This window comes from Balaenoptera musculus, chromosome 4 (genome assembly GCF_009873245.2).
Source record: "Balaenoptera musculus isolate JJ_BM4_2016_0621 chromosome 4, mBalMus1.pri.v3, whole genome shotgun sequence".
NCBI classification, from domain to species: domain Eukaryota; kingdom Metazoa; phylum Chordata; class Mammalia; order Artiodactyla; family Balaenopteridae; genus Balaenoptera; species Balaenoptera musculus.
The window spans coordinates 67,410,107-67,435,014 of NC_045788.1; the positions used below are offsets into that span (position 1 = coordinate 67,410,107).

At 36.1% G+C, this 24,908-nt stretch overlaps 1 protein-coding gene across 5 annotated transcripts in view; it reads left to right on the plus strand.

Annotated features, from left to right (window-relative positions):
* The window catches only part of LOC118894663 (interleukin 1 receptor accessory protein), a 123,011-nt gene that overhangs the window by 64,484 nt on the left and 33,619 nt on the right, over positions 1 to 24,908 (plus strand). For all 5 annotated transcript variants that reach the window (XM_036851072.1, XM_036851076.1, XM_036851075.1 and 2 more), the window contains 2 exons: positions 11,358 to 11,643; positions 15,458 to 15,644. In XM_036851072.1, the coding sequence (XP_036706967.1) occupies positions 11,358 to 11,643; positions 15,458 to 15,644 (473 nt within the window). The remainder of the gene's footprint in view (positions 1 to 11,357; positions 11,644 to 15,457; positions 15,645 to 24,908) is intronic.

The window sequence follows — 24,908 nt, forward strand, 5'->3', positions numbered from 1 at the left end:
TATTAAAATTGAATGAGACTGCACTGGCATTTCACAGGTGATGCCTCTCTTAAATGTACTGGCAGGATTGTAGCCCCTGTCTCTTCCCCTGGCAGGTGATGAAGATCTCAAACGCCCTTTCACTCCAGGCAATTTCCTGAGAATTTCTGAGGAGGTTGCTGGCAAGGCTCACAAAATGCTCTTTTCTTTTTTTTTTTTTTTTGACTTTGTAGTTGTTTATAGAATATGATTGCAAATCTTGAGGCATGGGAATCATATAGCTTTTAATTGAAAGTTGAAGGCCCCTGATGTACTTTCACGGAACAAGCCCCCCTCACCCTCCATGTGGGACGTGAGATGTGGGGATGGAGGGTTATAGAGACATTTTGAGTATGTGGAGGGCTTTAAATTTTCATCATGGAGAAAAGTGATTGCTTGGCTGTCTTTACTAATTAAGAAGTTGGTTTATGCTTAGCCTGCGTTCTACATTTTAGGACTCAAATTTAATTTTGGATTTTCTGTCCTGGATCTGGTAAAGTGCAATAAAAACTCAAAAACAAATGCACATAATACTTTTTCCTGCTATCTTTCCAGGTCTCAATTCCCTCATCTGTGAAAATCAAAATAATAATTGTAGCTAAAATTTATTATGTTCTTACTATGCACCCAAGCATATAATACCACATATATGATCTTCTTTACCCCTATCAACAGGTCTGCTAGGTAGGTACTTACATTAGCTTCATATTTTGCTTCATGTATTATTACATGTGAGGAAGCTGGGGTATGGGATCTTTCTTTCCGAGTGCCATACTTATGGGCAACATTGCCACCTACTTTACTTGAGTATCAACCTCAAGGATAAGACCCATATCCCATATATCAGCTTCTTCACCTGTAAAAAGAAAAGGAGGAGAATTGGGTGGCTTGATTACGTAGAACGCATGTAGAGTTACCTCCTATGCTCCAGTATTACTGTTATCTGTTTCAATCTTCCTGGATTTGCTTTTTTTGCCTATTTCAACCTCTGTTTTGAAGGAGAATATACTATTGTGCTATTTACATTCCCAAGACCAACTGGGAATGTTTGTGTAGATATGCATTTTACTGGAATGTTAGAGTAGACAGAACGTGACATTTGGACCGAAAAGAAGTGATTCTATGCTTGCCATTCATGAGCTCTATGCCATTCATCAAGTTAGCTCTCTGAGCTTAGTTACCCCATTTGTAAAATGAGAGGATTGTTCTAAATGTTTTAAAAACTCCCCTCTAGTCTAACACCCTCAAACACTGTGTTAGAGGTGAGTCCCCATAGGTTAAATGATGACATTTGTTGGGCCACATTTAGTTTGAAATTGTCCATACTCAGTTTGGAATCAAGAAAGAGAGGAATATAATATTAAGAATAGTAAGGACTACTGAATAGCCCTCTGTTAAACACATTAAAGAACATTGTCTCTTAAGTCTTCAAACCAGCCTTCTTTGATAGAGGAATATTTACTGTACTTGCACATACTCACATGGTTAGCAAGTAGCAGAATGATTTGAACTGGGGTTGTCAGACTCCAGAGACTCCATAGAGAAAGTAGTTTCAGGATATGAGTTTCAGGTTTGGTCACTCCCTCCCTCTATCATATATTGTTAGCCCATCTCTCAGACCTGTGTTTTATCCTCTCTTGGCTTCATTCACCTAATCTGTAAAATGGGGGTATTACCAGCTATCGTACTGGAACAGAAGACTACCACCAGATCTAAGACCCTTGTGTTCTGAGATTCTATGATGCTGCCCAAAATACCTTTACTTCCAATGCTGAGGATCTGTTTCTTGCATGGAAATTTGAAGGCAGAGACCTTGTTTTTTGCTACATTTTGTTTATAGCCCTAGCACTCATAGGACCCTGAGTAAATATTGTGTAATAATGAAAATGAAGAGAGTAAAAGTTGCTTGATTATTATATGAGAATAGTAATTGGATATTTACATCTTAATCATGGATTAGAAAAAAATTGCTTGGGGAAAATAACATAAAAACCAGCTAATGACTGCTTAGAGTTTCCCTAGCGCACTGTGCCACACTTGACATAAGCCCGTTTACTTACTGTCACAACAGCCCTGCAAAGAAAAGCATTCCCTTCAGCCATATGAGGATGCTCATTACAGTGATTTTTTGAAGGAAAAGAGGCAGCACACCCACAATCCATTCTTTAGCCTGCTAACCCCTACTGCCACTTTGGTGAGAAAAGCAAAGCGTTTTCTAGGTAGCTATTAGATGATGCTCTTCCATGTTCCTCCTTATTATGCACAGCAACGGGAAGGGTGGTTGTTGGACCTTTCTTGGACCTTAACTCATGATGATGAAGGGTCTCTTTGTTGGTGCTGCAAAAACCAGTTGGGAAATGACTTGATGGAGACGAAGAGTGAGCCTGGAGACCTTCAGCAGCTCCTGTAGACCTGAGAACTGTAAACATTTCTAGAGCACACATGGTTTTTTCTCAAGTCCTCTGCCACAGGGAAAACTTTGTAGAAAGTGACACTCATGTTCACAGACTAAGAGAGGAACAGCTACATGGCAGGACTGAATGAAAACCAAACTGTTCATAGACCCTAGAGTGCTGGTCCTATAACAATAATTAGACTTTGAAAGATCTCAACTCTACATCATCCTTCAGATGATTTGATTTTGTAACTTTAAGTATCACCTACGTTGGTATATGTTTTGGATTTAAACTTCATAGGTTTGGTTGTTTTCATCTATGAGATTTTATTGTCCCTTTTCACCTCTTCTCATCTTTATTTTCATGTTTGCCTGGTAATGACTTTCTCTACTTTTTTTTTTTTTTTTTTTCATTGTGAGGACTACCACTTCTAACTGATATAAAATAACGGTCTTTAGGTCAGTGTAAAGATAAATGTCCAGTGTCAGAGGGAGGCATTGTACACTATCTGGAATAAAACTTGTTGTAGCAACAGACCCTAACAACCTCTGCAAAGCTGAAGCTGTAACTTGTGGATCTTCACCCTCCCCCAACCCACTTTCTGAGTTTGGCATTCTTTCCTTATCTGACAAATCTTATCATCTGCTCAGAGCTAGTTCTTATTTTTTTAAATTACTCAATCAAGAAAACTCCCTTCTTTGGTGGGAGTAAGGTGTGTCTAATTATCTGGTCCAGGAAAGCCATCTGCCAGTTAGTAGCTCAGTATTGTTGAACAGTACAAGCAGCCTGAGGATGTCTGATGGGTGCTCACAGCCACTCCAGCTTTCCTCCCCCACCAGGAACTTCTCTCTCTCCTTTTGATGGCTAGGTTGACAACTATTAAATTTCAGCAACATTTTCTAGACCTTTGAGTAGCTCTCCTCTGAATAAAAAATATCTAAGTTTTAGTCATCTTTTTTCCACGGAAATCATACTCTAGGAAATGTAGTTCGTAGATTTTTTCTTTTGTTTTTGAAAACTGGTGGTTAATTAATAGGACACTGCTAGAAAAATATCTGGATAGTTTTAGTATTTTTTCCACTGAGGAACAAAAAGGAATATATTTTTCAATGTAAATATTAATCAAAAACCTAGAATCATGGGGTGGATAAAACCTCAGAAATAGTTCAACAACCCACTTGTTATAAGAGATGAAATAAGACATTTTTATCAATTAGAATGATGATCGGCTGTGAATAAGGAGACAAAAATACATTAATACTTCCCCAATGTTGATGTGCATAGGAGTCACCTGGGGATCTTGTTAAACTGTAGATTCTGATTTGCTAGGTCTGGGCGGGGCCTGGAAGTCTGCAGTTCTGACAAGCTCCCAAGGGATGCTGATGATGGTAGTGGGTCATGGATCACACGTTCAGTAGCAAGGATATTAAAAAATACATATTTCCTGTGTAAAATCTAGAGGTAGAAAATTCAGGGCTGATAAGTCAGCTCCATACTTATTCAAGGTCCCTTCTCCATTCACTTTCACATTCCTCCATCTTTAGGGTGTGGCCTTCATTCTTATAGTCCATAAGGTAGCTCCAGCTGTCACATCCATGTTCCCAGCAGCAAGATGGAAGAAATGGGATGGTAGCAAGAGCACAGGAAACATACGATATGTCAGTGTTTCTCAAGGAAAGTTTCTGGAATCTACCACATGAGGATTTCAAATATATCCCATTGCCCAGAACTGTCACCTGACTATATCCAGGTGAGAGGAAAGCTGCAGAATATAGCCTTTATTCTGAATGGCTATGTGCCCAACTGAAAATTCCCATACACTAGAAAAAGAAGGGTGTGGGGACATGATATGTGGGACATGTTTAACAGTCTTTGCCATAGACCTGGAGAGAGGAAGTCACCCTCAGGCTTAGTCTCTGCCCTTCCATTACACTTAGTCTCTGCCCTCAGCCTTAGATAGAATGTGCTGATGGGTGTTTTTAAGGTGATTTCATTCACATTGGGTTCTAAGATGGGATATTAAAAGGGCCTGGTTCTCATCTCAACCCAATCTCAGGACTACCCTCTCTACCCACACCTGTATATACTATACTATACTATACTACACTATACTATACTATACTATCTATACTATACTAATGTAATGACTATAATCCTGCCTAGAATCCTGTTTTAACAGTTGATTCATTCATTCTACCAGCTATTTTCATTTAGTTAATTCTGCATCTATGTCTTTCTTTTTCCAAGATTGTTAACCTCTTGATGGACAAGGACCCATGCAGATCCAGCTAATATGTACTGAGCTCCTTTCATATGTCTGGCCCTTTGCTTTCCATACAGCACTATAAGATGGGCATATGACACATGGAGAATCTGAGTCTGAGAAGGGAAGCATTTTCTCCAAAGTCATATGGCAAGTATGTGGCACAGGGAAAATAATAACATACAGAAATTAATTCAACCTAGGTCTTCCAATATTTAAAAATTTCCTTTCGACAGCAGTATCTACAATAACATATTGATTGCCTGAGGTTAATATACAAATCTGTAAATTAAAATTTTGTTCTGAACTGAAAAAAAAAAAAAATTTCCTCTTCTTTTTTTTTTTTTCCTATACCTGAGCTTCTTGAGTTCTTATATCTGCATGTCTCTCTACCATAGCACACAACACAGCAGATTTTGAGTAAATATTTAGTAAATACAAAAATATGAGTAGCTTTCCTGTGGGAAATATCTTGCTTTGAATGTGTGAACATAGCTTTGGGACAAGCCTCCCAGATCTATGTTCAGGCAGCTTTTATTTGTGCTACCACTCAGGCAAAAGTAAGTCAATTAATCTCTCTGTCTTCATTTCCTGGCATGTAATGTGGGAATGGGCATGAAAGCCCAAGAGGGTGTTGTGAGATTAATTAGTTAAAATGTATACCCTGCTATATAAATGCTAATTGCTGTCAGGAGCGTGGGTTGGATTTTCCAGTGACTTGGCTTTGCGTCGGCTTTGCACATTTCCATTAGTCCTCTGTGGCACCACGTCCCGGCCTTAAGAAATCCTTTGGCTGAGGGAAATGATGACTTTGTAGTTCTCCTGTGATGAGGGGCCAATTTACAGAGGATTTCCACTATGGAGTAAACTGGTTAAGAAGGGACATTTTAAACAAAAAAGTAATTCGTTGTGCCGGTAATTCGCTAAATTCCCTTTGCTGTTATTAGAGACAAATCTATTTGCATAACAGCCTTTTCCCCAGTCTTTTCTTCGGCTGGTGCCTGAAGTGAATCGTATAATTAATTTGGTATTACGTGACGCTCCAGCCCGTTGCCATAGATTTTATTTTTATTTGTTCATTGAATAATTTAAAAACCTCTGACAAAATGTCCTCAGGTGGCTGGCTAGAGAAAGTTAAAAAACCCACAGAACTAATTTCAAATGGGCAAAGAAAAAACTCAATAAAAATCATATCATTTTTGTTAATGTTCATGAATACTAATATGTGTGTTTTTGGTCCCTATTATAGAGGAGTCTGATTCACTTTATAGATATATGCATTTGGCCCATGAAACATTCCATAAGGGAGATACGTAGCGGGTATAATGATATCTTTTCCCCTTGATCCTGTATTGCATTTAATTTGGTTGAAAAAATATTAAGTCTATGGAATTAGCCAAAAATATTGATTGACCTGTATTTAAATTGTAGTATGTAAGGGCCTTTAACATATGCTATTTTAAAAATAACTCTTGTCTGCTCTTGATTTATTGTTATGTTATGAAAGGAAAATTCTGGCTTCCTTTATTAGTCAATACTAGTCACTATAACAAATTATGTCCACCAAATCTCAGTGGCTTAAACAATAGAGATTTGGCTTAACACAGTGACAACTCTTTGAAAGTGAGATGGCTTTCCTGAGAAGCTCTGCTTTGACTGATGGCAGGAATCCGGGCTCCTTCCATCTTGTGATGCTGCACTTTTCAAAAATTTCTGTTCTTCAAGGGTTCCATGGAAGGGAAAGAGAAAGCACCAAAGATTATGCTGGGAGTTTCAAGTTGTACAGCATCTCTGGCCACACTCATTGGCCAGAACCAAATCACATGGCCCCCACCCAATTGCTAAGGATATGTAGGTTTCATATGGGCCGAGGAAAAGAAAACAGGACTAATGAACATTTAGTCAGTCTCTGCCACAGTCTACCCCAGTGATAACCAAAATTCCATTTCATACTTCTTCCAAGATTGGTCTGCTTGAGTATATCCTTGTGGTTGCTATGTTACACTAGCTCTCTTTTTCCATCTCCCTTTTCACAATTAACATTCTCCTACTTTACAAAAGAAAAATCCACCTGTCTCTTGTCATCTGTCTTGGTGTTAATTATTGTTCAGGGCCATAAAGACTTCCCAGGGCCAAAGTAACAATTTATATTATTGGTATCCAAAAGTCTCCTTTAATCAAGGTAACATTAACCCCCAGAATGGCTTCCTCCTTCTCTCCAATTTACCAGTGTTCCTGTTAAAAGTGAGCCATGATATCAGAACTGTGTTCTACTGACCCAAGTTGGGGTGATCTGAATTGAGATGTATTGTTGAGTGGGGTTGCAAGGAGAATGATACTTTTCATTTTATAGACTTGCCTCTAAAATCATTCAAATTTGAGCAAATAGTTTAAAGCTCTTGACAGAGAGGCCTTTAGGAACAGCATAAAGAATATTTTTATGAAATATAGAAAGCAGTAGCATCTTATTTCATCCAGACAACAAACTTAATATAGTGCAGTTCCAGACTCCATCAGCTGCCAACTGTCTCTCTCTGTCTCTTTCAACTATATCTTATAATTTAAAAGTGGATGAATGTCCTGCCAATGCATATTAATACAAATTTTGGAATTAAAAAACAAAATCAATACTTTTTTCTCACAGAAAATAGGTATGATTAGGATGGTTTGACACTGAGAAGGACTTTGCCAATTGTATTACACATTGGATATTTCCTTCCTTCCCCCTTCCTTCCTTCCTTTTTTTTTTTTTTTTCTAATTAATATTTTAATTATTTTCAAAGCAAGTCATGCACGGAGGTTTTTTAAGGCCAATATATTAAAGGGGTACCAAAATAATTGTATTCTTTCTGTCATAATTTTCCTCTGCTCCTACTAGTTCTCTTCTTCAGAGACAACCACTTTTGAGGATTTTATTTATTTTTTCTGGCATTTCCTATTTATAGTTTCTTAACCAATTTGTGTATATTGTTATTTTTCATTTAGTCAACCCTATGTGTTATCTCTTCACTTTTTAAAATTATAGTAAATAAGGACTCTCTAAAGTGCTATCCCCTTTGCTTTCCTTACTCATACCTCTCTATATAATATTATTGCAATATTTGGTTGAATCAATAATCATTCAATTAATATGTCTTCAGATATGAACGAACTATGATTATGTTACCTTTCTTATTTTTTGAAGTTATGAATTGCCTTGCTTTCATATGCTTACTCTAATTAGTATCCTTTGGTAACCATTTTCATACTTTTCAATTACCCTTCAGCATCATTTTTCACAGTGCTAATCTAATCAGATAATCCATCAGTTACAATTATTTTTTCTTTATTGGGGGTTTCCATTTTCTATCTACACTGATTTACCACCAAGCCCTACTGCATAGCTGCTTTCCTGGGATATCCTGCATTGTTATTCTGGGAATCCCTTCCCCTCTCTCTTTAATTGGATCCCCTATTCCTTGATCTCCTGTTTTCCTTCTTCTTGTTTTTTCTCTCATTTTGTTGGCACAAATCTCCCAGAAGCTTCTTGAAAAAGTAGCACATAGGATATAAAATTACTGAGTCTTTATGTGTCTGAAAATGTCACTCACACATGATTGTTTTGTTGGGTTTAAGGTTCAAGATTGCAAATAAATTTCCTTTAGATGCATTGCTTCATTATCTTCTAGTTTCCAGTCTTGTTTTTGAGAGTTGCAAAGCCATTCTGATTCCTAGTCTTTTGTATGTGACTATTTTTTTCCTCTTTCTTACTCGCTGGTAGTTTATATAATCTTTTCTTTTTCCACAGTTTTAAAAAATATTTTTGTGGTGTAAGTCTGTTTTCATCCACTGTGTTGGGGCAATTGACAGATCTTTTTAATTTAGAAGGTTATGACTTCAGTTCTGAGATTTGTTTTTGCTTTGAATTATTTAATGGAGAGTTTTCTTTTTATTTTCTTTCTTTTGGGGATCCTACTATTGAGATGTTGAGACTCGTGGACTGGTCTAACTTTCTTCTCTATTTTCTATTTTTCTTTTTTACTCTACTTTTTAGAAAATTCTCAAATTTAACTTCCAAATAAACCATTTATTAAATTTTACCTTTCTTCAATCATGTTTTTAATTTTAATAAACTTTTTTTCTCTGAATATTCCTTTGTTATATCATTCTGTTCTTGCTTCATGAATATAAAAGTTTCCTTATCTCTCTGAGTATGTTAATGATAGTTTTTTGTTTTTCTTTTAAAAGATTTCTTTTTCTTGAATAATCTTGGTTTTATCAAATTTTCTTTTACAATGTTTCTTTGGATGTTACCTTTTATAGTAGAGATTTTTCTCAGATGTCTCCTGGGGCTGTTTGTTCATATTTAAGAAGAAGTGATTAAGAAGCTGATTAAAAATTCTAAATGTGAATGTGGGACTTGTTAACCTTGAGCTTTTCTATTGGATGATATGATGATATGGCTGTACAAGTTTAAAAAAAAAAAAAACCTCTGATACTAAGATTGTTAGATCTTTCTTCTGAAAGTAGTCAGATTTTCTAGAGAAGATTCATTCATTCTGCTGCCTGGAGAGTAAAGGTCTGCCTGCTCCTATCCTTGGAGCTCAGTGGGAAAGGTTACTGAGTGCTAGGAGGGTGGGGTTGGAACCAAAGATGTCACTTTTTGACATAGCGTTCATCCAATTCTCCTTATTTTACTGTCCCACCTATGTGCTTATTTTTAAGGTATCTGGTTGCATTTGCCAGGATAGGATAGATTATTCATATTGGTAGTAAGCAAATCCCAATTCTCTATGACTTAAAATAGCAAAGCTTTGCTGTGTGTCATCCATATCAAGGGAACCAAGCTAAGGGAGTCTCAATGTCTATGCTTTCATATTTGCTAAGGCAGAAGAAAAGGAAGCATGGTGAAATATACTCTGGCCCTTAAAACACTCAACACAGGTGACACTCAGTACATCATTTTGGCCAAAGTGAGTCACATGGCATCCCCTTATTTCAGAAGGGCATAAAAGTACAATCTTACAATATGCCTAGTAAGAGAACCCAGAAATATTGAGTGTATGGTACTAGTGATTACTTATCTTGATACTGACAGTTTCTCCTCCTGGGTTTTTTCTGCATTCTGCATTTCAGATTGGTTTGTTCTCCAGCTCTCCCCTCTTCATTTAGGATTTTTCGTTTTAAATGTGCTAAGCTGGTCACCACTTGTCCATTTGATGTTGCTATTATCTTTCCTCTTGTTATTGCTATTACTTGGGTTTACGTCTTGAAAATTATTTTAGTTTTAGTGGAGTTTCATAAAGCAGTGAAATTGGATGCATGTATTCAGTCTGACATGTTTAACTGAAAAAACTATGGTTATAACTTCCTGTAAACTGAAGGAGCTAATTCTGCAACTATGCAGTTTTAATGAAAATATATTTAAAGAATGTTATGATAGATGTTTAATAAAAAATATTTTATTATCACTTTGTATTAATGTGAACAACACTTTGATCTTTCCAGTTCTTTCTCTGTATATTGGATTTTAAAACATGTTTCTAAATGAAGCGTAGCAATTGTAAACAATGAAAATTTGTTGATTCTTGGAAAAGTCAGTTTGTTAGATTTCCCAGAGGTCTATTATTTACTTAGAAATGTATTACTTACTTACAAAACATTTTGCAAGTCATAAAGCTTCAAATTCTTTGCTTTTTTCAAAATTAAAGTAGTCCCTAATTTAGTTGTTCTGTTAGCTATCTGCTTATGCAGATAAGCCTAGCAAACGTTAGGCTTAGCAAAATGTTACCCAGCAAACGATCATAAACTTCATTTAATTTATTACACATGTATTATTGCTCATGAGTCTATAGCTTGTCTGGGTGGTTCTGGTGACATAAGCTCAGCTCAGCTGATATAGGCTGAGCTTGCTCTTACGTCTTTGGTCAGCTGTGGAGAGGTCTGACAGCTGTGCTTCCGGAGGGTGCGGCTGTCAGTAAGGGTGCCTCAGCTCTACTACATGTGGTCTCTTATTTACTAGGAAGCTTTCTTGTGTACTGTAGTCAGTTTGGCTGTCTAATCTAATACCAGTAGACACACATGACTAATCCAAATTGATATGTGCAATAAGTGTAAAATACATTGAATTTGGAAGAATTATTACAAAAAAGAATATAAGTATAAAATAGCTTATCAATATTTGGGATGTTTTGGATATATCAAGTTTAACAAAATACATTATAAAAATTAATTTTACCTGCTTCTTTTTGTTTCTTTAATGTGGCAACTAGGACACCTAAAATTAACTATGTGGCTTGCATTTTATTGCTATTGGACAGTGAAGACCAGGGGAGAACTGGGAATCTTAGAGGGTTGCCATTTCAGTTACAATTTTCTCCTTAGAACCTCTTTTGTCCCCAGAGGAGTGAAAGAGCACATGATTTCTTTTCCAGGTGAGATTCTCCCCCATACTTTGTAGGATTCAACAGGATCAAGCTATCAGATCACACTGTTATCCAATAGATAGTCAAAAGATAATAAATGAATGAGGGGAATTCTCCTCGCACCACAGCTGTCTATTACATGCATTTATTAGAAAGAGGCTAATGAATATGACCCGAGAAGAGGGTTCAGAAAATACTGGGGTATCCTAAGGAGAAGGTGTGTTCTCTGGAGATGAGATGACTCATCTGCCTTTTCTTTCTTTTTGACTGTTCCAGAACGCTGTGATGACTGGGGACTAGATACCATGAGGCAGATCCAAGTGTATGAAGATGAGCCAGCTCGTATCAAGTGCCCACTCTTTGAACACTTCTTGAAATATAACTACAGTACAGCCCATTCAGCAGGCCTTACTCTGATCTGGTATTGGACAAGGCAGGACCGGGACCTTGAGGAACCGATTAACTTCCGCCTCCCTGAGAACCGCATTAGTAAGGAGAAAGATGTGCTCTGGTTCCGGCCCACACTCCTCAATGACACGGGCAACTATACCTGCATGTTAAGGTAGCCTGACCCTTGCGGTGACTTTCTCTTTTCCCTTTTGTTCCTGAACCGTTTTCCAAACGATGCATGGGCTGTGAAGGTGGGAAGGGGAAGAAGGAAGCATGTAGAAAGATTTACACTTCACCTCATTGGCTTAGCTGAGGTTAGCTGAAAGAGGTGTGCAGAGAAAATGGTTGAGCTTCCGAGAACATTCTCAATAGGTGGTTCCTTTTCAAACCTGACATACATCAGGGTTGTCTAGAGGTGGAGGCTTGTTCATTTGTTCCCTTTCCCTGACATGAATCTGCCTCCACTTCTGCCTCACCTGAAGGTGTATCTGTTTCCCTGGGCAATGCACAGGGCAGGCAGTAGAACCCGTTCATATCTGTTATTCTTGGCAACTTTTTAAGTACCTAGCACAAATAAAGCCTCAGGATGCCATATAAAGGAAAGAATATCTGAGAGGCATTAAATATACTTCGAACAGTGCTTTTCAAACTTTTCCACCAAAATCTCCCTAAAAAGCAAATGAATACCAGATCTCTGGGAATCTAAGGATATAATCCAAAGCACCCTACCATTACTGCAAAATTTCTTTCAAATCCACTTTTTTTCTGAAAGTTCATGTACGTTTTGCATTTTACTTCACAATATACCTATTTTCCTTTTACAACAGATTAATTTTGTTTTTCCTCTGGAAAAAAAAAAAAAAAACACCTTGAAAACATTGAGGGTCCTTCTGAAAAATAACCATTTTAAGGCTTAGTACTTTGGCTACTTTTTTTCCTGAGGTCCCTTTTTAGCTTCCAGGCTTTATTTTATTTTTTAAACTCCCATTTGGGTTGTGAATTTTTTTTTAAAGATAGTTTCCTACTATTTAATAGTACATTGGCTTTCCTAGGGCTTGCATAACAAAATAACGCAGACTGGGTGGCTTAAACAATGGAAATATGTTTTCTCATAATTCTGGAGGCTAGAATTCCAAGATTAAGGTGTCAACAGGGTTGGTTTCATTCATCTCTCCTTGGCTTGTAGATAGACATCTTCTCTCCATGTCTTCACATCATTTCACCTCTGTGTCCTCTGTGTCCTAATCTCCTCTTCTTATAAGACCATCAGTTATATTGGAGTAAGGCCCACCCATATTACCTCATTTTACCTGAATTACCTCTTTCAAGACCTATCTCCAAATACAGTCGCATTCTAAGGTATTCAACTTCAACATATGAATTTGGGGTGGGGGACACAATTCAGCCCATAGTGATAGAGCTGGATGACATAACAATAACAGAAGAACATAACAGAATAATAAGTAAGCCCAGACTTTCTTCTGAATGCTCCTTGTCTCTCATGGATGTTATAACTGTTCTCTGATGGAGAACTATGACTCTGTTTTGATAAATTTAAACAATGTTATGATTTAGTGAGAAAGGACTTCTCTATCACAGAAAAAACATACTGATCACTGTGGCTTTGGGAGTCCCTTGTAACCTCTTAAGTCCCTTCTGAGGCTTTTACCCCTTCTATTTAATTTTATTGGAGTGAACTCTAGACTGGGATGTGAGCTTCCAAGGAGCCTGAAATACTCATGTGCCCATTGTTTATACCCTAATACAGCTTTGGTATCTATACCCACACAATGAGAAAGCTGGCCTAAATGTTCTTTGAGCTCCTTTTCATCTTTGGCAATTGTTAATCTAGTAACATTTCACACATACACCTTGGCAAATACCTGGGGAAGGGTCATCAGTAGCTTTCTGGTTGACCTTGGTCTCTACTATGCGTTCTAGTGCTTCAGTATCTCTATTTTTTTTTTTTTTTCCTTAGCAACCCACTACTTCTTTAGAGCTCTCCCCCAAACTTTTCCAACCTTCTTTTATATTATAGGAGTAGGGCTCATGACTCTCTAGGCCTGAGTATACCTTTAGTGTTATTTATCAATTTCCAGATTGCCATCTCTTCAATTTACCTGTCTGCCTATCTTCTAAAGAAAATTTGAATTAAACTTATCTGGTGGGGGTACCAGAAGCTTCCCATTGTCCTGTAGTGATTCCTAAACTGAGAATGACCTTAAACTGAACCATGTGAAATCATAGGCCTGATGTCATTAAGAAAATAAAGTTAAGATTCATCCTTCAGGATTCTACTGCTTGTATTCTTGCTTCAGTACCTCTATTAAGATAACATCCAGATTTGACTTACGGAGCTGGAAAAGTCAGTCCATTCATTGTTCATCACTTGATTTTATAGTCAGGCAATGTATCTTATTAAGCTGAAGTTTACCTTCTATAACTTCCACCTATAGGATGCTTCTACTTGGAAGACCTTTTGTTATCTGTAGGTAAAGATTGTGCCTGCCACTCTCCCTTTCCACCTTATTACCATTGTCATAAGTCATCCATAAACACTCTCTCCTCCCATCTTGGGGAGGGTAGTGAATTCTCCCACACTTTCCATTGGATTTAGTCTTAATTCATGAGTTATTGAATATGTAATATGTCTTAAATAGAAATCACAAAAAGGGGTGGACAATGAATGACCCATTTACATATCACCCTAAAAAATCACTTATTTTTATTATCTATACTCCCTTTATTGTTTTCCTTTATGTAATACAGTTTTATGTATATTCCATGTATCCAACAAATATTTATTCAGTGCCTACTGAAAGTTTAGGCACTGCACTAGATGCAAGAAATAAAAGAAAACACATATGGTCGTGACTTTGAACTATGATAAATTCAATCAAGGAATTGTCCAAGGTGCTGAGAGGATGAGAGTCCTAATTTAAATATGGGGTGTGTAGAGAATGACATAGACCTCCGTGTGAAAGGTAGGGTGATGGGAAAAGAAGAACCCTCCAGGCAGATGAAATGACTTACACAAACATTAAAGGTATAAATACAGTTCCCCACCATCTTTTTTTTTCTTTTTTTAAAGATTTTTTTTTTTGATGTGGACCATTTTTAAAGTCTTTATTGACTATTTCTTCTGTTTTATATTTTGGTTTTTTGGCCACAAGACACGTGGGATCTTAGTCCCCTGATCAGTGATCAAACCCACAACCCCTGAACTAGAAGGCGAAATCTTAACCACTGGCCTGCCAGGGAAGTCCCTCCCCAGCCATCTTAACATGTTTTATGTGTTTGTTAGTTTTTTCCTTCATGCTTGACTTTTTTATATATGTGTACAATAACTTTGGATGGTTGTACCATGATTTTTTTTTACAGTCTTCCTTTTCATAGGTTTTTCTACTGATTCCAATATCTTCCTTGCTGATATAGCACAGGATGGGCATTTTTGATCATGTGCTCTCTCTATTCTCACTTTTCCTATGTCTATCATGTGAAAAAATCTCCAGAAATAGGATTACAAGGGCAAAGGCTAAGGCTTTTAAAAATGTTTTTGGAAACATATTTAATTTTCCAGAACTCGTTTATACCATTATCAACCATGAGTTAATATGCTGTTCTTACCTGTGGCTTACCAGTACTGAGTGTTATTAAGAATGTTTTAAGGGTAAAATTAAACATTATATATATGAGTACACACACACACACACACACACACACACACACACATACATATGTATGTTTAGGAACATATCTAAAAATCTAAATAGTTTATCAATAGTAGCTAATTGTGTCTGTTTTTATTCTGTTGTGTCAGTTGTTATAGGAAATACCTCCATAACACATTTAATTGTTACATGAACTCAATATATAAATAAAGTCTCAATACACAGCAGTACTTCACTTAGCTCATTTTAATGTGTTTGCTGCATCAAAACAAATGCAAATGAGACTGCCCATTCATTGCATATTTTTCTTTTCAGGAACACTACATATTGCAGCAAAGTTGCATTTCCTCTGGAAGTGGTTCAAAAAGATAGCTGCTTCAATTCTCCCATGAAACTTCCAGTGCATAGATTATATTTAGAATATGGTGTTCAGAAGATCACTTGTCCAAACATAGATGGATTTTTTCCTTCTAGTGTCAAGCCAACCATCACTTGGTATATGGTAAGCAAACTAGAGGGCATTTACCCTCTCTAAAATGACAATGATTATTTGTTGAGTTAATATAGAAACAGATTTTTCTCATCATCATTTCCTCCTTAATAACTTTATACAAATGTTTTACTGCTTCCTCACTTTGTACCATTTTAAAGGAAGTGGTGGAAATGCTTTGCCTCAACCCACCATGTCTTAAATTACATTCACTGGACTACCAGAACTACCTTATTTCTATTAACTTCCTGTGAAATACAATTTGAGAAATATTGCCCACTTCTACTCACTGCTGAGTGAAGTCAGAAGCTGCTAATTCATCTGGTGAATTTCAGCTCTTTGGTTAATAAGTACTGTATTTTATTATTTGTATGTGTTTTCATGTTTGCCTTCCTTTGTGGGCACAGTCGATCTGTGGTCTATTACACATCTGAGAGCTTTGAAAAGCATTTAATCAAAATATGAAAGTGTTGGAAGATGACACTTGGGGCAGCAGCATAGTTTTCTAATCTCTTCAAATATCCACCTGAGCCAAAGCCAAAAACTCCTGAAAAACATTTAAAACAAAACTCAGTGACAAGTTATGCATAAGAATCACTTTCAGTAAAATAAGTGAGATAAATCACCAGTACAAACCATATAGAATCAGAGTCTATAGAGAAGGAAGCTGATGGAAATAATATGGCATTTGGCAGGCTCAAGAACAGGAGAAACCCCAAAAAGCCAGTGGGTGAAGCAGTTTGAGAATAGCAGATGAAATTTTGCTCTCTAATAGAGAGTGAGTCCAAGAAGCCTATAGCAAGACATTTTGAAGGAATTGGAATAGTTCTAGTGCCTCGGAACTCTGAAAAACAACCACCCACACTGAGGAAAAACTGCTAGGAATGGAATCAAAATAAACAGGATCAGGGTAATGTAGAGGAAGGAAGGAGAACCTGCTGAGAATGGAGGAGCAGAACAGAATCAGGAAATCTCAAGACTGTAGTTTTTAAGAAGGATCTCTGTGAAATTGGAAAATCCTGCCAAATCCTAAAGCTCAGAAAAACTAGTTTTACATAATAATGAGCAACAAAAAGAATCAAGGTAAAATCCCATTCGAAGCTATAAGAAAAAAAGAGAATAAGAAGCAGAATAACATTTCTATAGAAAAAAATAAAAGCATTCCAGAACGACCTATTGCAACCTACTGTTTCAAAAATTGGCACAAAGACATTAAGAAGTGATGCAAGATGAGAGAGAATAACAAATAAAAATTAGAAAATTCCAGAAATTATACAACTCAGTAAAAACTTAGAAGAAAATTAATTATTTCAGAAATAAATCTAAACTAAGAGGAGCAAACAGAAAATAAACACAACAAATAATGCCTTAAGATTAAAAGAAAGTGGACTGGAGAAAAAATTTTGATCAAAAATAAATGATGAATAAAAATAAAAAGGTTAGAATGGATATACCAATATCATATAAAGTAGACTGTAAGATGATTAATATTATCAGAGATAGAAAGGACTTTTCAGAATAATAAAAGGGTCAACTCATCAGGAAGGCATGAAAATAATAAAAAAGTATATATGCTTAATAACAGTGCTTCAAAATACATGAAGGAAAAGTTGACAAAATTGAAGGAAGAAATAGACAATTCTACAATCCTAGTTGAAAATTTTAGTATCTGTCTCTGTTTAAGCCATTAATGAAGTGACTTAGGGAGCCAACTTTAAGAGTTTTCCATTGGCCAAAGATGGAACAATTTAAATTTAACAATTTAGTAAGGATATTAATTGCAGTAGGTCGAATCTAATGAATTAAATTTAAATCCATAAATTCGTAATGATATTTCAAAATATGGCCACATTTGAATGAGAATAGGAAATAAAAACGTTACCTTGAAAACCAGTAAATAAAGGAGAAAAAAAGCCAAGATTTTATTCTGCTTTTCTATAAGAAATGTATTGATATATTGAGTAATGACATAGTGCAGGGAAGTGTATTTTTATAAAAGTATATAATCACTTTGCAAACCCCAATGAATTACTAAATCTAAGCATTATGCATCAATGACTGTTAATATCATAAGGAGAGAAACAACCACTTTTCTTCTGATGAAAGAAAACAATATTACCTATAATTGTGCCAAATGGATTCAATCTGAGTCTGATAAAACCTTTGGATCCTGCTGCCATTTTGCAGGAAATATAGAGAATAGAGGAATGTATTGATCTGTACCATGCGTTTGCAATCAGCAAAATCTAAATTGTGAGACACTCTACAGGCCAAATATCTTGTGTTAGTCAACAGATAAATTGCAAAAAATGAAAGGCATAGAGTGGGAATGTATAGATTAAAAGAAACGTAGAACATTTAAAACACTAGAGTGGATGAGAATATAGTATCTAAGGACATATGAGTGATAAAATCGTACATGAAAACAAGGAAGTGACTTCACTATGAAGGTATAGATAGTTGCTACTTTGGGGGAGAGTAAAGAAGGTGTGATTGACATGGGGCATGTGGAAGGCTTTCAAGGGTGACTGGTAATGTTCTATTCCTGGACCTGAGTGGTGGTTTTAAAAGTATTTGCTTTATACTAATTCATTAACTCACACATATGTTTTGAGTGTTTTTCATATATGCTTCATTCTGTAGTAAAATGATTAAGAGGAAGGGAGATGATAGGAAAGGAAGGGGAGGTGGAGGAGACTGATTTAAGATATATAACAACCAATTGCAATGTATGGACCTTAAGTGGATCATGTTTTGCTCAAACAAACTATAAAACATGCTATGAGAAAGTCAGGGAAATATGAACATAGACAGAATATTGATGACATCAATAAGTTATTATTACTTTTTAAATTATGATAATGGTAATGTAGTTATGTTTTCAGGAGGGGTCTTGTCATTTAGAAGTACACACAGAAATATTTACAAATTAAGTTGTATAATGTCTGTGATTTGCTTTGAAATAATATTGGGATGCAGTGAGTGGGTATAGATGAAATAAGACATAGCCTGAATTGGTACTATTGACTCTAGATATGGGTACAGGGATCATTGTTTATTCTGTGATTGTACTTTTCCATAGTAAAAAGGATTAAAAGAATTATATTAACAATTTGACTTCAATAAGTGTAATATGTCTTCTGGTTAAAAAAATACGTTCATCTATTTATCTGCAACAAGGTCTCTTGTTTCTAATGAGACCCTACTCACTTTTTCTATATTTTGAATACTTTATGATCTGAAAATATAATTTTACTTTTATACATATTCTATTATTTTCTCCTCTTTTTCCTCATGTATTCCCTCTGCCTGGAACATCCTCTTTTTCTCCTTTAGAACAAATCAAATTCTACACCTTTGTAAAATGTTCCCTGTACTCTCCAGCTGAAATAAATTTTCCCTCATATACCCTCAATTAGCTATTTATTTGTAACTGTTTCAGTGTCACTTTTCACTTTATTGTTTTATAACCATTTATTCATGCATATATTCAATACATACTTGTTGAAGATCAACTGTATTCAATGCAATATATCTGGGGTCTGGGGGGTACATGGTAATGAATGTGATATATGCCCTCCCCAACATAGTCCCAAAGGGTCTCAGTTTAATTCAAACAAGTTTATAAATAAGAATTCCTGTTCTTATCAAAAAGTAGAATTCTAAGTTCTACAAGAGTGTCAAAGAGAATTTATTGTTGGTTTTAAGAAGAGGGACAGATTTACATGCAGGTATTCTATGAGATTGACTATATCTTAAGGGCAAAGTTATGCCATATCCATCTCTGTATCTCCAATGATTCCCAGACTTCTGGTTTTCCTGATTGGACCGATGTCGGTGCTATTAACCAAGGTATGAAATAGCAGAGGAGGAACAGGTTTGGGGATCAAGTAATGAATTTAGATCATGTCATATTGAGTTAGACTTATCTGTGTGACATCTAGGTGGCAGTGACCAATAGGTAGTAGCTACATGTGTATGGGTCTGGAGCTTATAAAAAAAAAAATCAAAGCTGGAGACAGAGAATTGGATACATTTATGTGATAGTTGAAGCCCTTAAGAAGACAAAATAAAGTGAGAAGAGAAAAGGGCTAAGATAAAAATCTGGAGAGAATGTTTATGGAGTGAATGAAAGCCCAAAGCCTGGAAAGAAGACCGAGAAAAAAAAGTCATGGTGGTAAAACCATCACCATGGCAGATACCCAACAATGTGCAGATGACAAAAGAGGATAACCAGTAACCAGCCATCCTTTCTATTCCCTGATTATGAAAAGGTTGCTATGGATGTGTGTTATACTGCTTTTTATTTCTTTACGTTTTGGTAATTGACACCTTTACTCCTAAGTGTGCTTCCATGTTGGGAACAAGATCAGGGTTCTTGGTAGCTGCATTTTCCTATCACTGTGTAGCAATGCTGCTATTGTTTTTTGCTTTCCACCTTCTACAGTCGCTCCCTGCATCCACCAAGGTATTTGACCCTCCTACAGTAGTCCTCTTTCAGTTGTTATCAGCTGAATTCCCTACCTTGACATTGTAGGAATGGTCTCTTTTAGTAATACAAATAAACTCTATGAGAGTTAAAAGACACATTAATCAGTTCCAGCAAATTTGCTTCCCTGTTAGCAGAAGGATGAAAACTGATGAATTGAAAGAAGGAAAAGGAAACTAACACTTCTTGCATTTTACTAGTGCAATACATTGTGCTACGTACTTTAAATGTTAGCATACGTAATACTCATCACAGTCCTTCAAGGTAGATATCATCCTTGTATAGATTAGGAAACAGATGTTTGGAGACATAAACAATAATAGTTAACATTTACTGAGCACAGTAATTCTTCTAAATGCTTTAATAATTTCACTCATTATCGATATCTCAACGTGAGGTGGACTCTCTTGTTTTCTCCGTTATGTAGTCAAGGAAACTGAGCTGTAGAGTGGTTGAGTGATTTGTCCAAGATCACAGTGATTTGTCCAAGATTCAGCACTATGCAATCTGTATCAAGAGCCCAGACTTTTACATTATCTTATACAATTTGCTCAAAATAATCCAGCTGATAATAGGAGAATCTGGAATTTCAGGCCAGTTCTGTGTGGTTCCAAGACCTATGCTCTCCAGAAATGACACAGAGAGGGAGGTCTAGTCTTTACTTCTGGGGGGTAGGGCACTTTGAAGGGCAGAGCAATCTTTGAACACAGATTGGGTTGTAGGCTGGGCTGTGGAACATAAGGAAACCTGTGAAAAGAGAGCCCTGGAAAATCATAAGGCGCTCAGAAAAGATGAGATTGGAGGGAACAGAAAATCTAAAGTATGTATTTTAGAATCTTAGTTTAATGGGGCAGGATTGAACTTTCTTCCTCTGCATGTCTTCTCTTCTCTCATCCTGTCTTCTGCACGGCATGGTTTTCTTCATTCAGGGCCCAGGGTTCACAGTTCTCTAGTTCAACAATCCTGTGAGTCAAATTGATGTTCAGTAAATGTTTGTTGAGTAAGCCAGGATTTGTAACCAGTCTGGAAAGCAAACCATGGTTTGTAAGTGATTTACTGAATTTCAAATAGCCAGCTTCTAAAAGAACTTCTGGGACACAACATGTATATAAATTGGAGGCTGCCTGTTTATTCACAGGGTCTTCCAAATATATAATAGTAATGACACAGGTAAGTGTGATCTTGTTGTTTTTACTATTATTATGAAATGTATTCAAAGAACTGAGCTTTAAAATATGGCGAGCCATCTTAACATTCATATTACTGGATTATTTCTCTTTCTTATTGTTATAATTAGGTATTTGAATTATTTTTCCCAAAGATACTTATAAAAACAAAGTCAGTTTTCCCCTTCTTACTAAGGATCAGAGGGACCACTTTATTGGGTGCTTTGGATGTTACATTTATAGCAGCTGCTGAAATGCTCTCAATTGCTATTTAGCAGAGTAGATATCATTCTGGATATCAATTTTCAAAAAGCGGGTTGTCCTTGTCCTCAGTGTGATCATTAAAATTGGTATTTTACATCCCCCTTTAATTTTCAGTGTGAAATTAAGCAGAATTGGTCAGGTGTTGTTTATAAATCTCTCTCAGAAAATAGGAAAATCTTTGCTTTTTCTGACAAAGTGCCATCAGGAAAGCACATTTCTGAAACAGTGCCAGGCTTGGCCTTCTTGTTGGCATAGCACATATGGTTGGGAAGCTAGTCCAAGGTCTATCTAATAGACTTTATTTTTAAAGTGCTTGTTTCAATTTGATCTGACAGCTTAGTTTGGTTCTTTATCTCCTCCCTTTTCCTAAAGCCCCTATATAGTGATTTTTAACCTTTGGTATGAAGGAAGTGTGTATCATATTTTCTTTCCAAACTATACATATTTAATTTAATATACATATTTAATTCCATATTTTCTTTCCAAACTGTACATATTTAATTATGTATATATGCATATATACACATAGCATTCTACATATAATTTCAGGGCTTCTGAGGACCTAAGATTCATCTTTTAAACTTAAACTAAGTTCAGATATCTGTGAAGCCTTGAGGTTCAGTTAGGCTGAGTGAATCACCCACTCTACATTTTGACAGCACTTAATTTATATCTCATCTTTGTTACTATAATGATTGCATAGCATCTTTGTTACTATAATGATTGCATTTCTTCTGTACTAAGTAGTGACTTCTCTCCTTTGCTTTCCCTTGACTATCAAGTGCATATCACAAAACTGAGCCAATATACTTTGTATTTAGGAATTGATTAAATAATTGAATGAATTAGACTGGACTAGAAAATTCCATGGAAATAAGTGCCATTTCTGTTTTTACTGACTACTTACTGTATGCCCAGCTTCTAACACAGTGCCTGACACATAGGGGAGATTTCGTAAGTATCTATCACATAGACACAGTTCTGCTGTGTCTATGCATGACATAGTTCTGCTCATTGAAAGTGACTGATGTATAAAACTCTTATGAGTCTTTGTGAACAATTGTGGTGTATTTTATAACAACTTAATCTTGGAAGCAAAAATGTCAATAGATATTTCTAACTGTTTTAACCTCATATCTCAGTTTAACTCTTTGTATCCTTACTTCCACTTTCCCCACCCATCCTACAACTCACCCATCCCATGTCTTATAAGTCTATATACTCACCTTCTTATTATCATTTGCATACCACGTGAGCTTGCAGCTCCATGTCTTATGTCTTTGCTTCTCTGGTTCAGTTCATATTTTTGATCATGTAACACCAATGTATTGAGCATTTACCATGTGTCCAGTATTGGGCAAGTAGCTGGCTATGCAGATACAGTACTCATCCACCCGCCCGACCACTTTACCCCATAGAAGTAAATTTTCTGGAGAAAAAGATAAGTGAAAAGAGATCATTATGATAAAGTTAGTTAAGTACTAACATGGAGGGCAAAATGTTATAAGAGTGAAGGGAAGTTGTTCACACTTTTTCCTGTCCCTGGAGCGTCCTTCTCTGTGTCTTGCCCTCCTCCCAAATAACTGTTAATAATCTACACATCCTTTAAGATCCAGTTCAGATCTTCTTTCTCCATGAAGAGTTTCTAAATGTTTTCTGTTTGGTCTTCTTCCTCCACTTCCCCACCCCAATATGCCTTTCACAGCATTTGTTGCAATCCTCCACTAGACTGCTTACTTACAGGTTAAGAACTGTGTCTTTTCCATCCTTGTGCCTTAACATAGTTCTTTAAAAGTTGTAGGTTTACTGAATGGACATATTTGTTCTTATTTAGTCATGTCATCCCCTCACCCACACCCCGTACCTCACCACATGATTTATTTCCTCTCAAGGATCTCAAAATCATTTCTTATGCTGTTCTTTACCTATATACTGCGGTAGGTTGCCATGGCTACCATTATGTGGTTGAAAAGTTGCTCTCCTATTTAACTTCTCTCTTTTAAATTCAGAATGAGGAACTGATGGCTCAACTAAATGAATGACTTGTCTTCTGGTCAGACAAGTGTTTGCTTCATAGTGGAATCCACTTACTGTTAACCCATTTCTTATATTTGGAAACATGTTTTTATTATTCTTTGGGTATTGAGATCTTTGTTCATATCTTTTTTTTTTTTTTTCCTGGATTCCAAATAAATGATTTTGAAATCATCAAAAAGTTTGCAGGATTTATTTTCAGGAATAGTTTATTATGTTTAAAAATGCCCTTTGTGTCTTAGGCCCATGAAGGGCCTAGAGAAGCAGCTGCTTATAAGAAGTAGAGAGAGCTCATCAGATATTACAGACTAAAGTTAAGGGTATTTATAGTTCAACAATGCCCTGAAGCTACCCTTACCACATACATAAACACTTAAAATGTAAAATATTTTCTTCATTTCCTTTTCTAACATGTCTAATAGCTTTTAATTTTTTTTCTTTTTCCTCTTTTTTTTTTCTTTTTTTTTTTTTTTAGTTAATTTAATTTTTCATGGTCCGATTTTTCTGAATAGTAGATTAGACCCCAAAGTTTTCCATTATTTTTTATGGGATATTCCTCAATTTGAAATAATTTTCTAGACAAATCAGCTCCAAGAAAAACCTGTCCTTGGCCTACATTTTTATCCTACCTTATGGAAAGAAGAGAAAATCCCAGAACACCTGACTTACAACACTGACACATAGGCCCAATGATAGTCTTAGGCACATCCAGCCCAAATTTCAAGTTCATCCTCAAGAGTCTGGAATAAGGTGAAGAGAAAGGGGGAGCTGGCAAGAGATCAACACACACCTGTTTTATAACATTTTCCTTGCTATTTAGATGTGTCAGATTCCATTTTTCTGTTAATGATAAGTCCATGAGGGTGGATTCTTTGTTCTATTCAGTGCTGTACTCTCAGTACCTCAAAAAGTGCCTGGAATGTGGTTTATTGATTAATACTCAAGGGTGAATGAATGAATGAATGAATGAGAAGACTTTGAGTCAGAAGCATTTCTTTATATTTGTAACACATACTATGACTCCTAAAACGATGTGTTTGAAATAGTTTTTACATAAATGATATTTGGTGAGTAAAAAAAAAAAGTTTTTTTTAACATTTTATTAAGAAGTACTGTTGACAAGTTTAGTATTAATAGCTAACTTCTCATACTGAAAAGTATGCTTTTCCAGTTTACCACTAATTGTAAGAATCAGCCTCATATAAGAGTCACATCACACTATTAACACTGGGGCTGGCCCCAGGTAGGTCAGGACCACAGTGTAGTGTGAGACAGTGTCAGGTGGGATTAAGAGCAAGGGCTACAAAACACGTAGATCTAGGT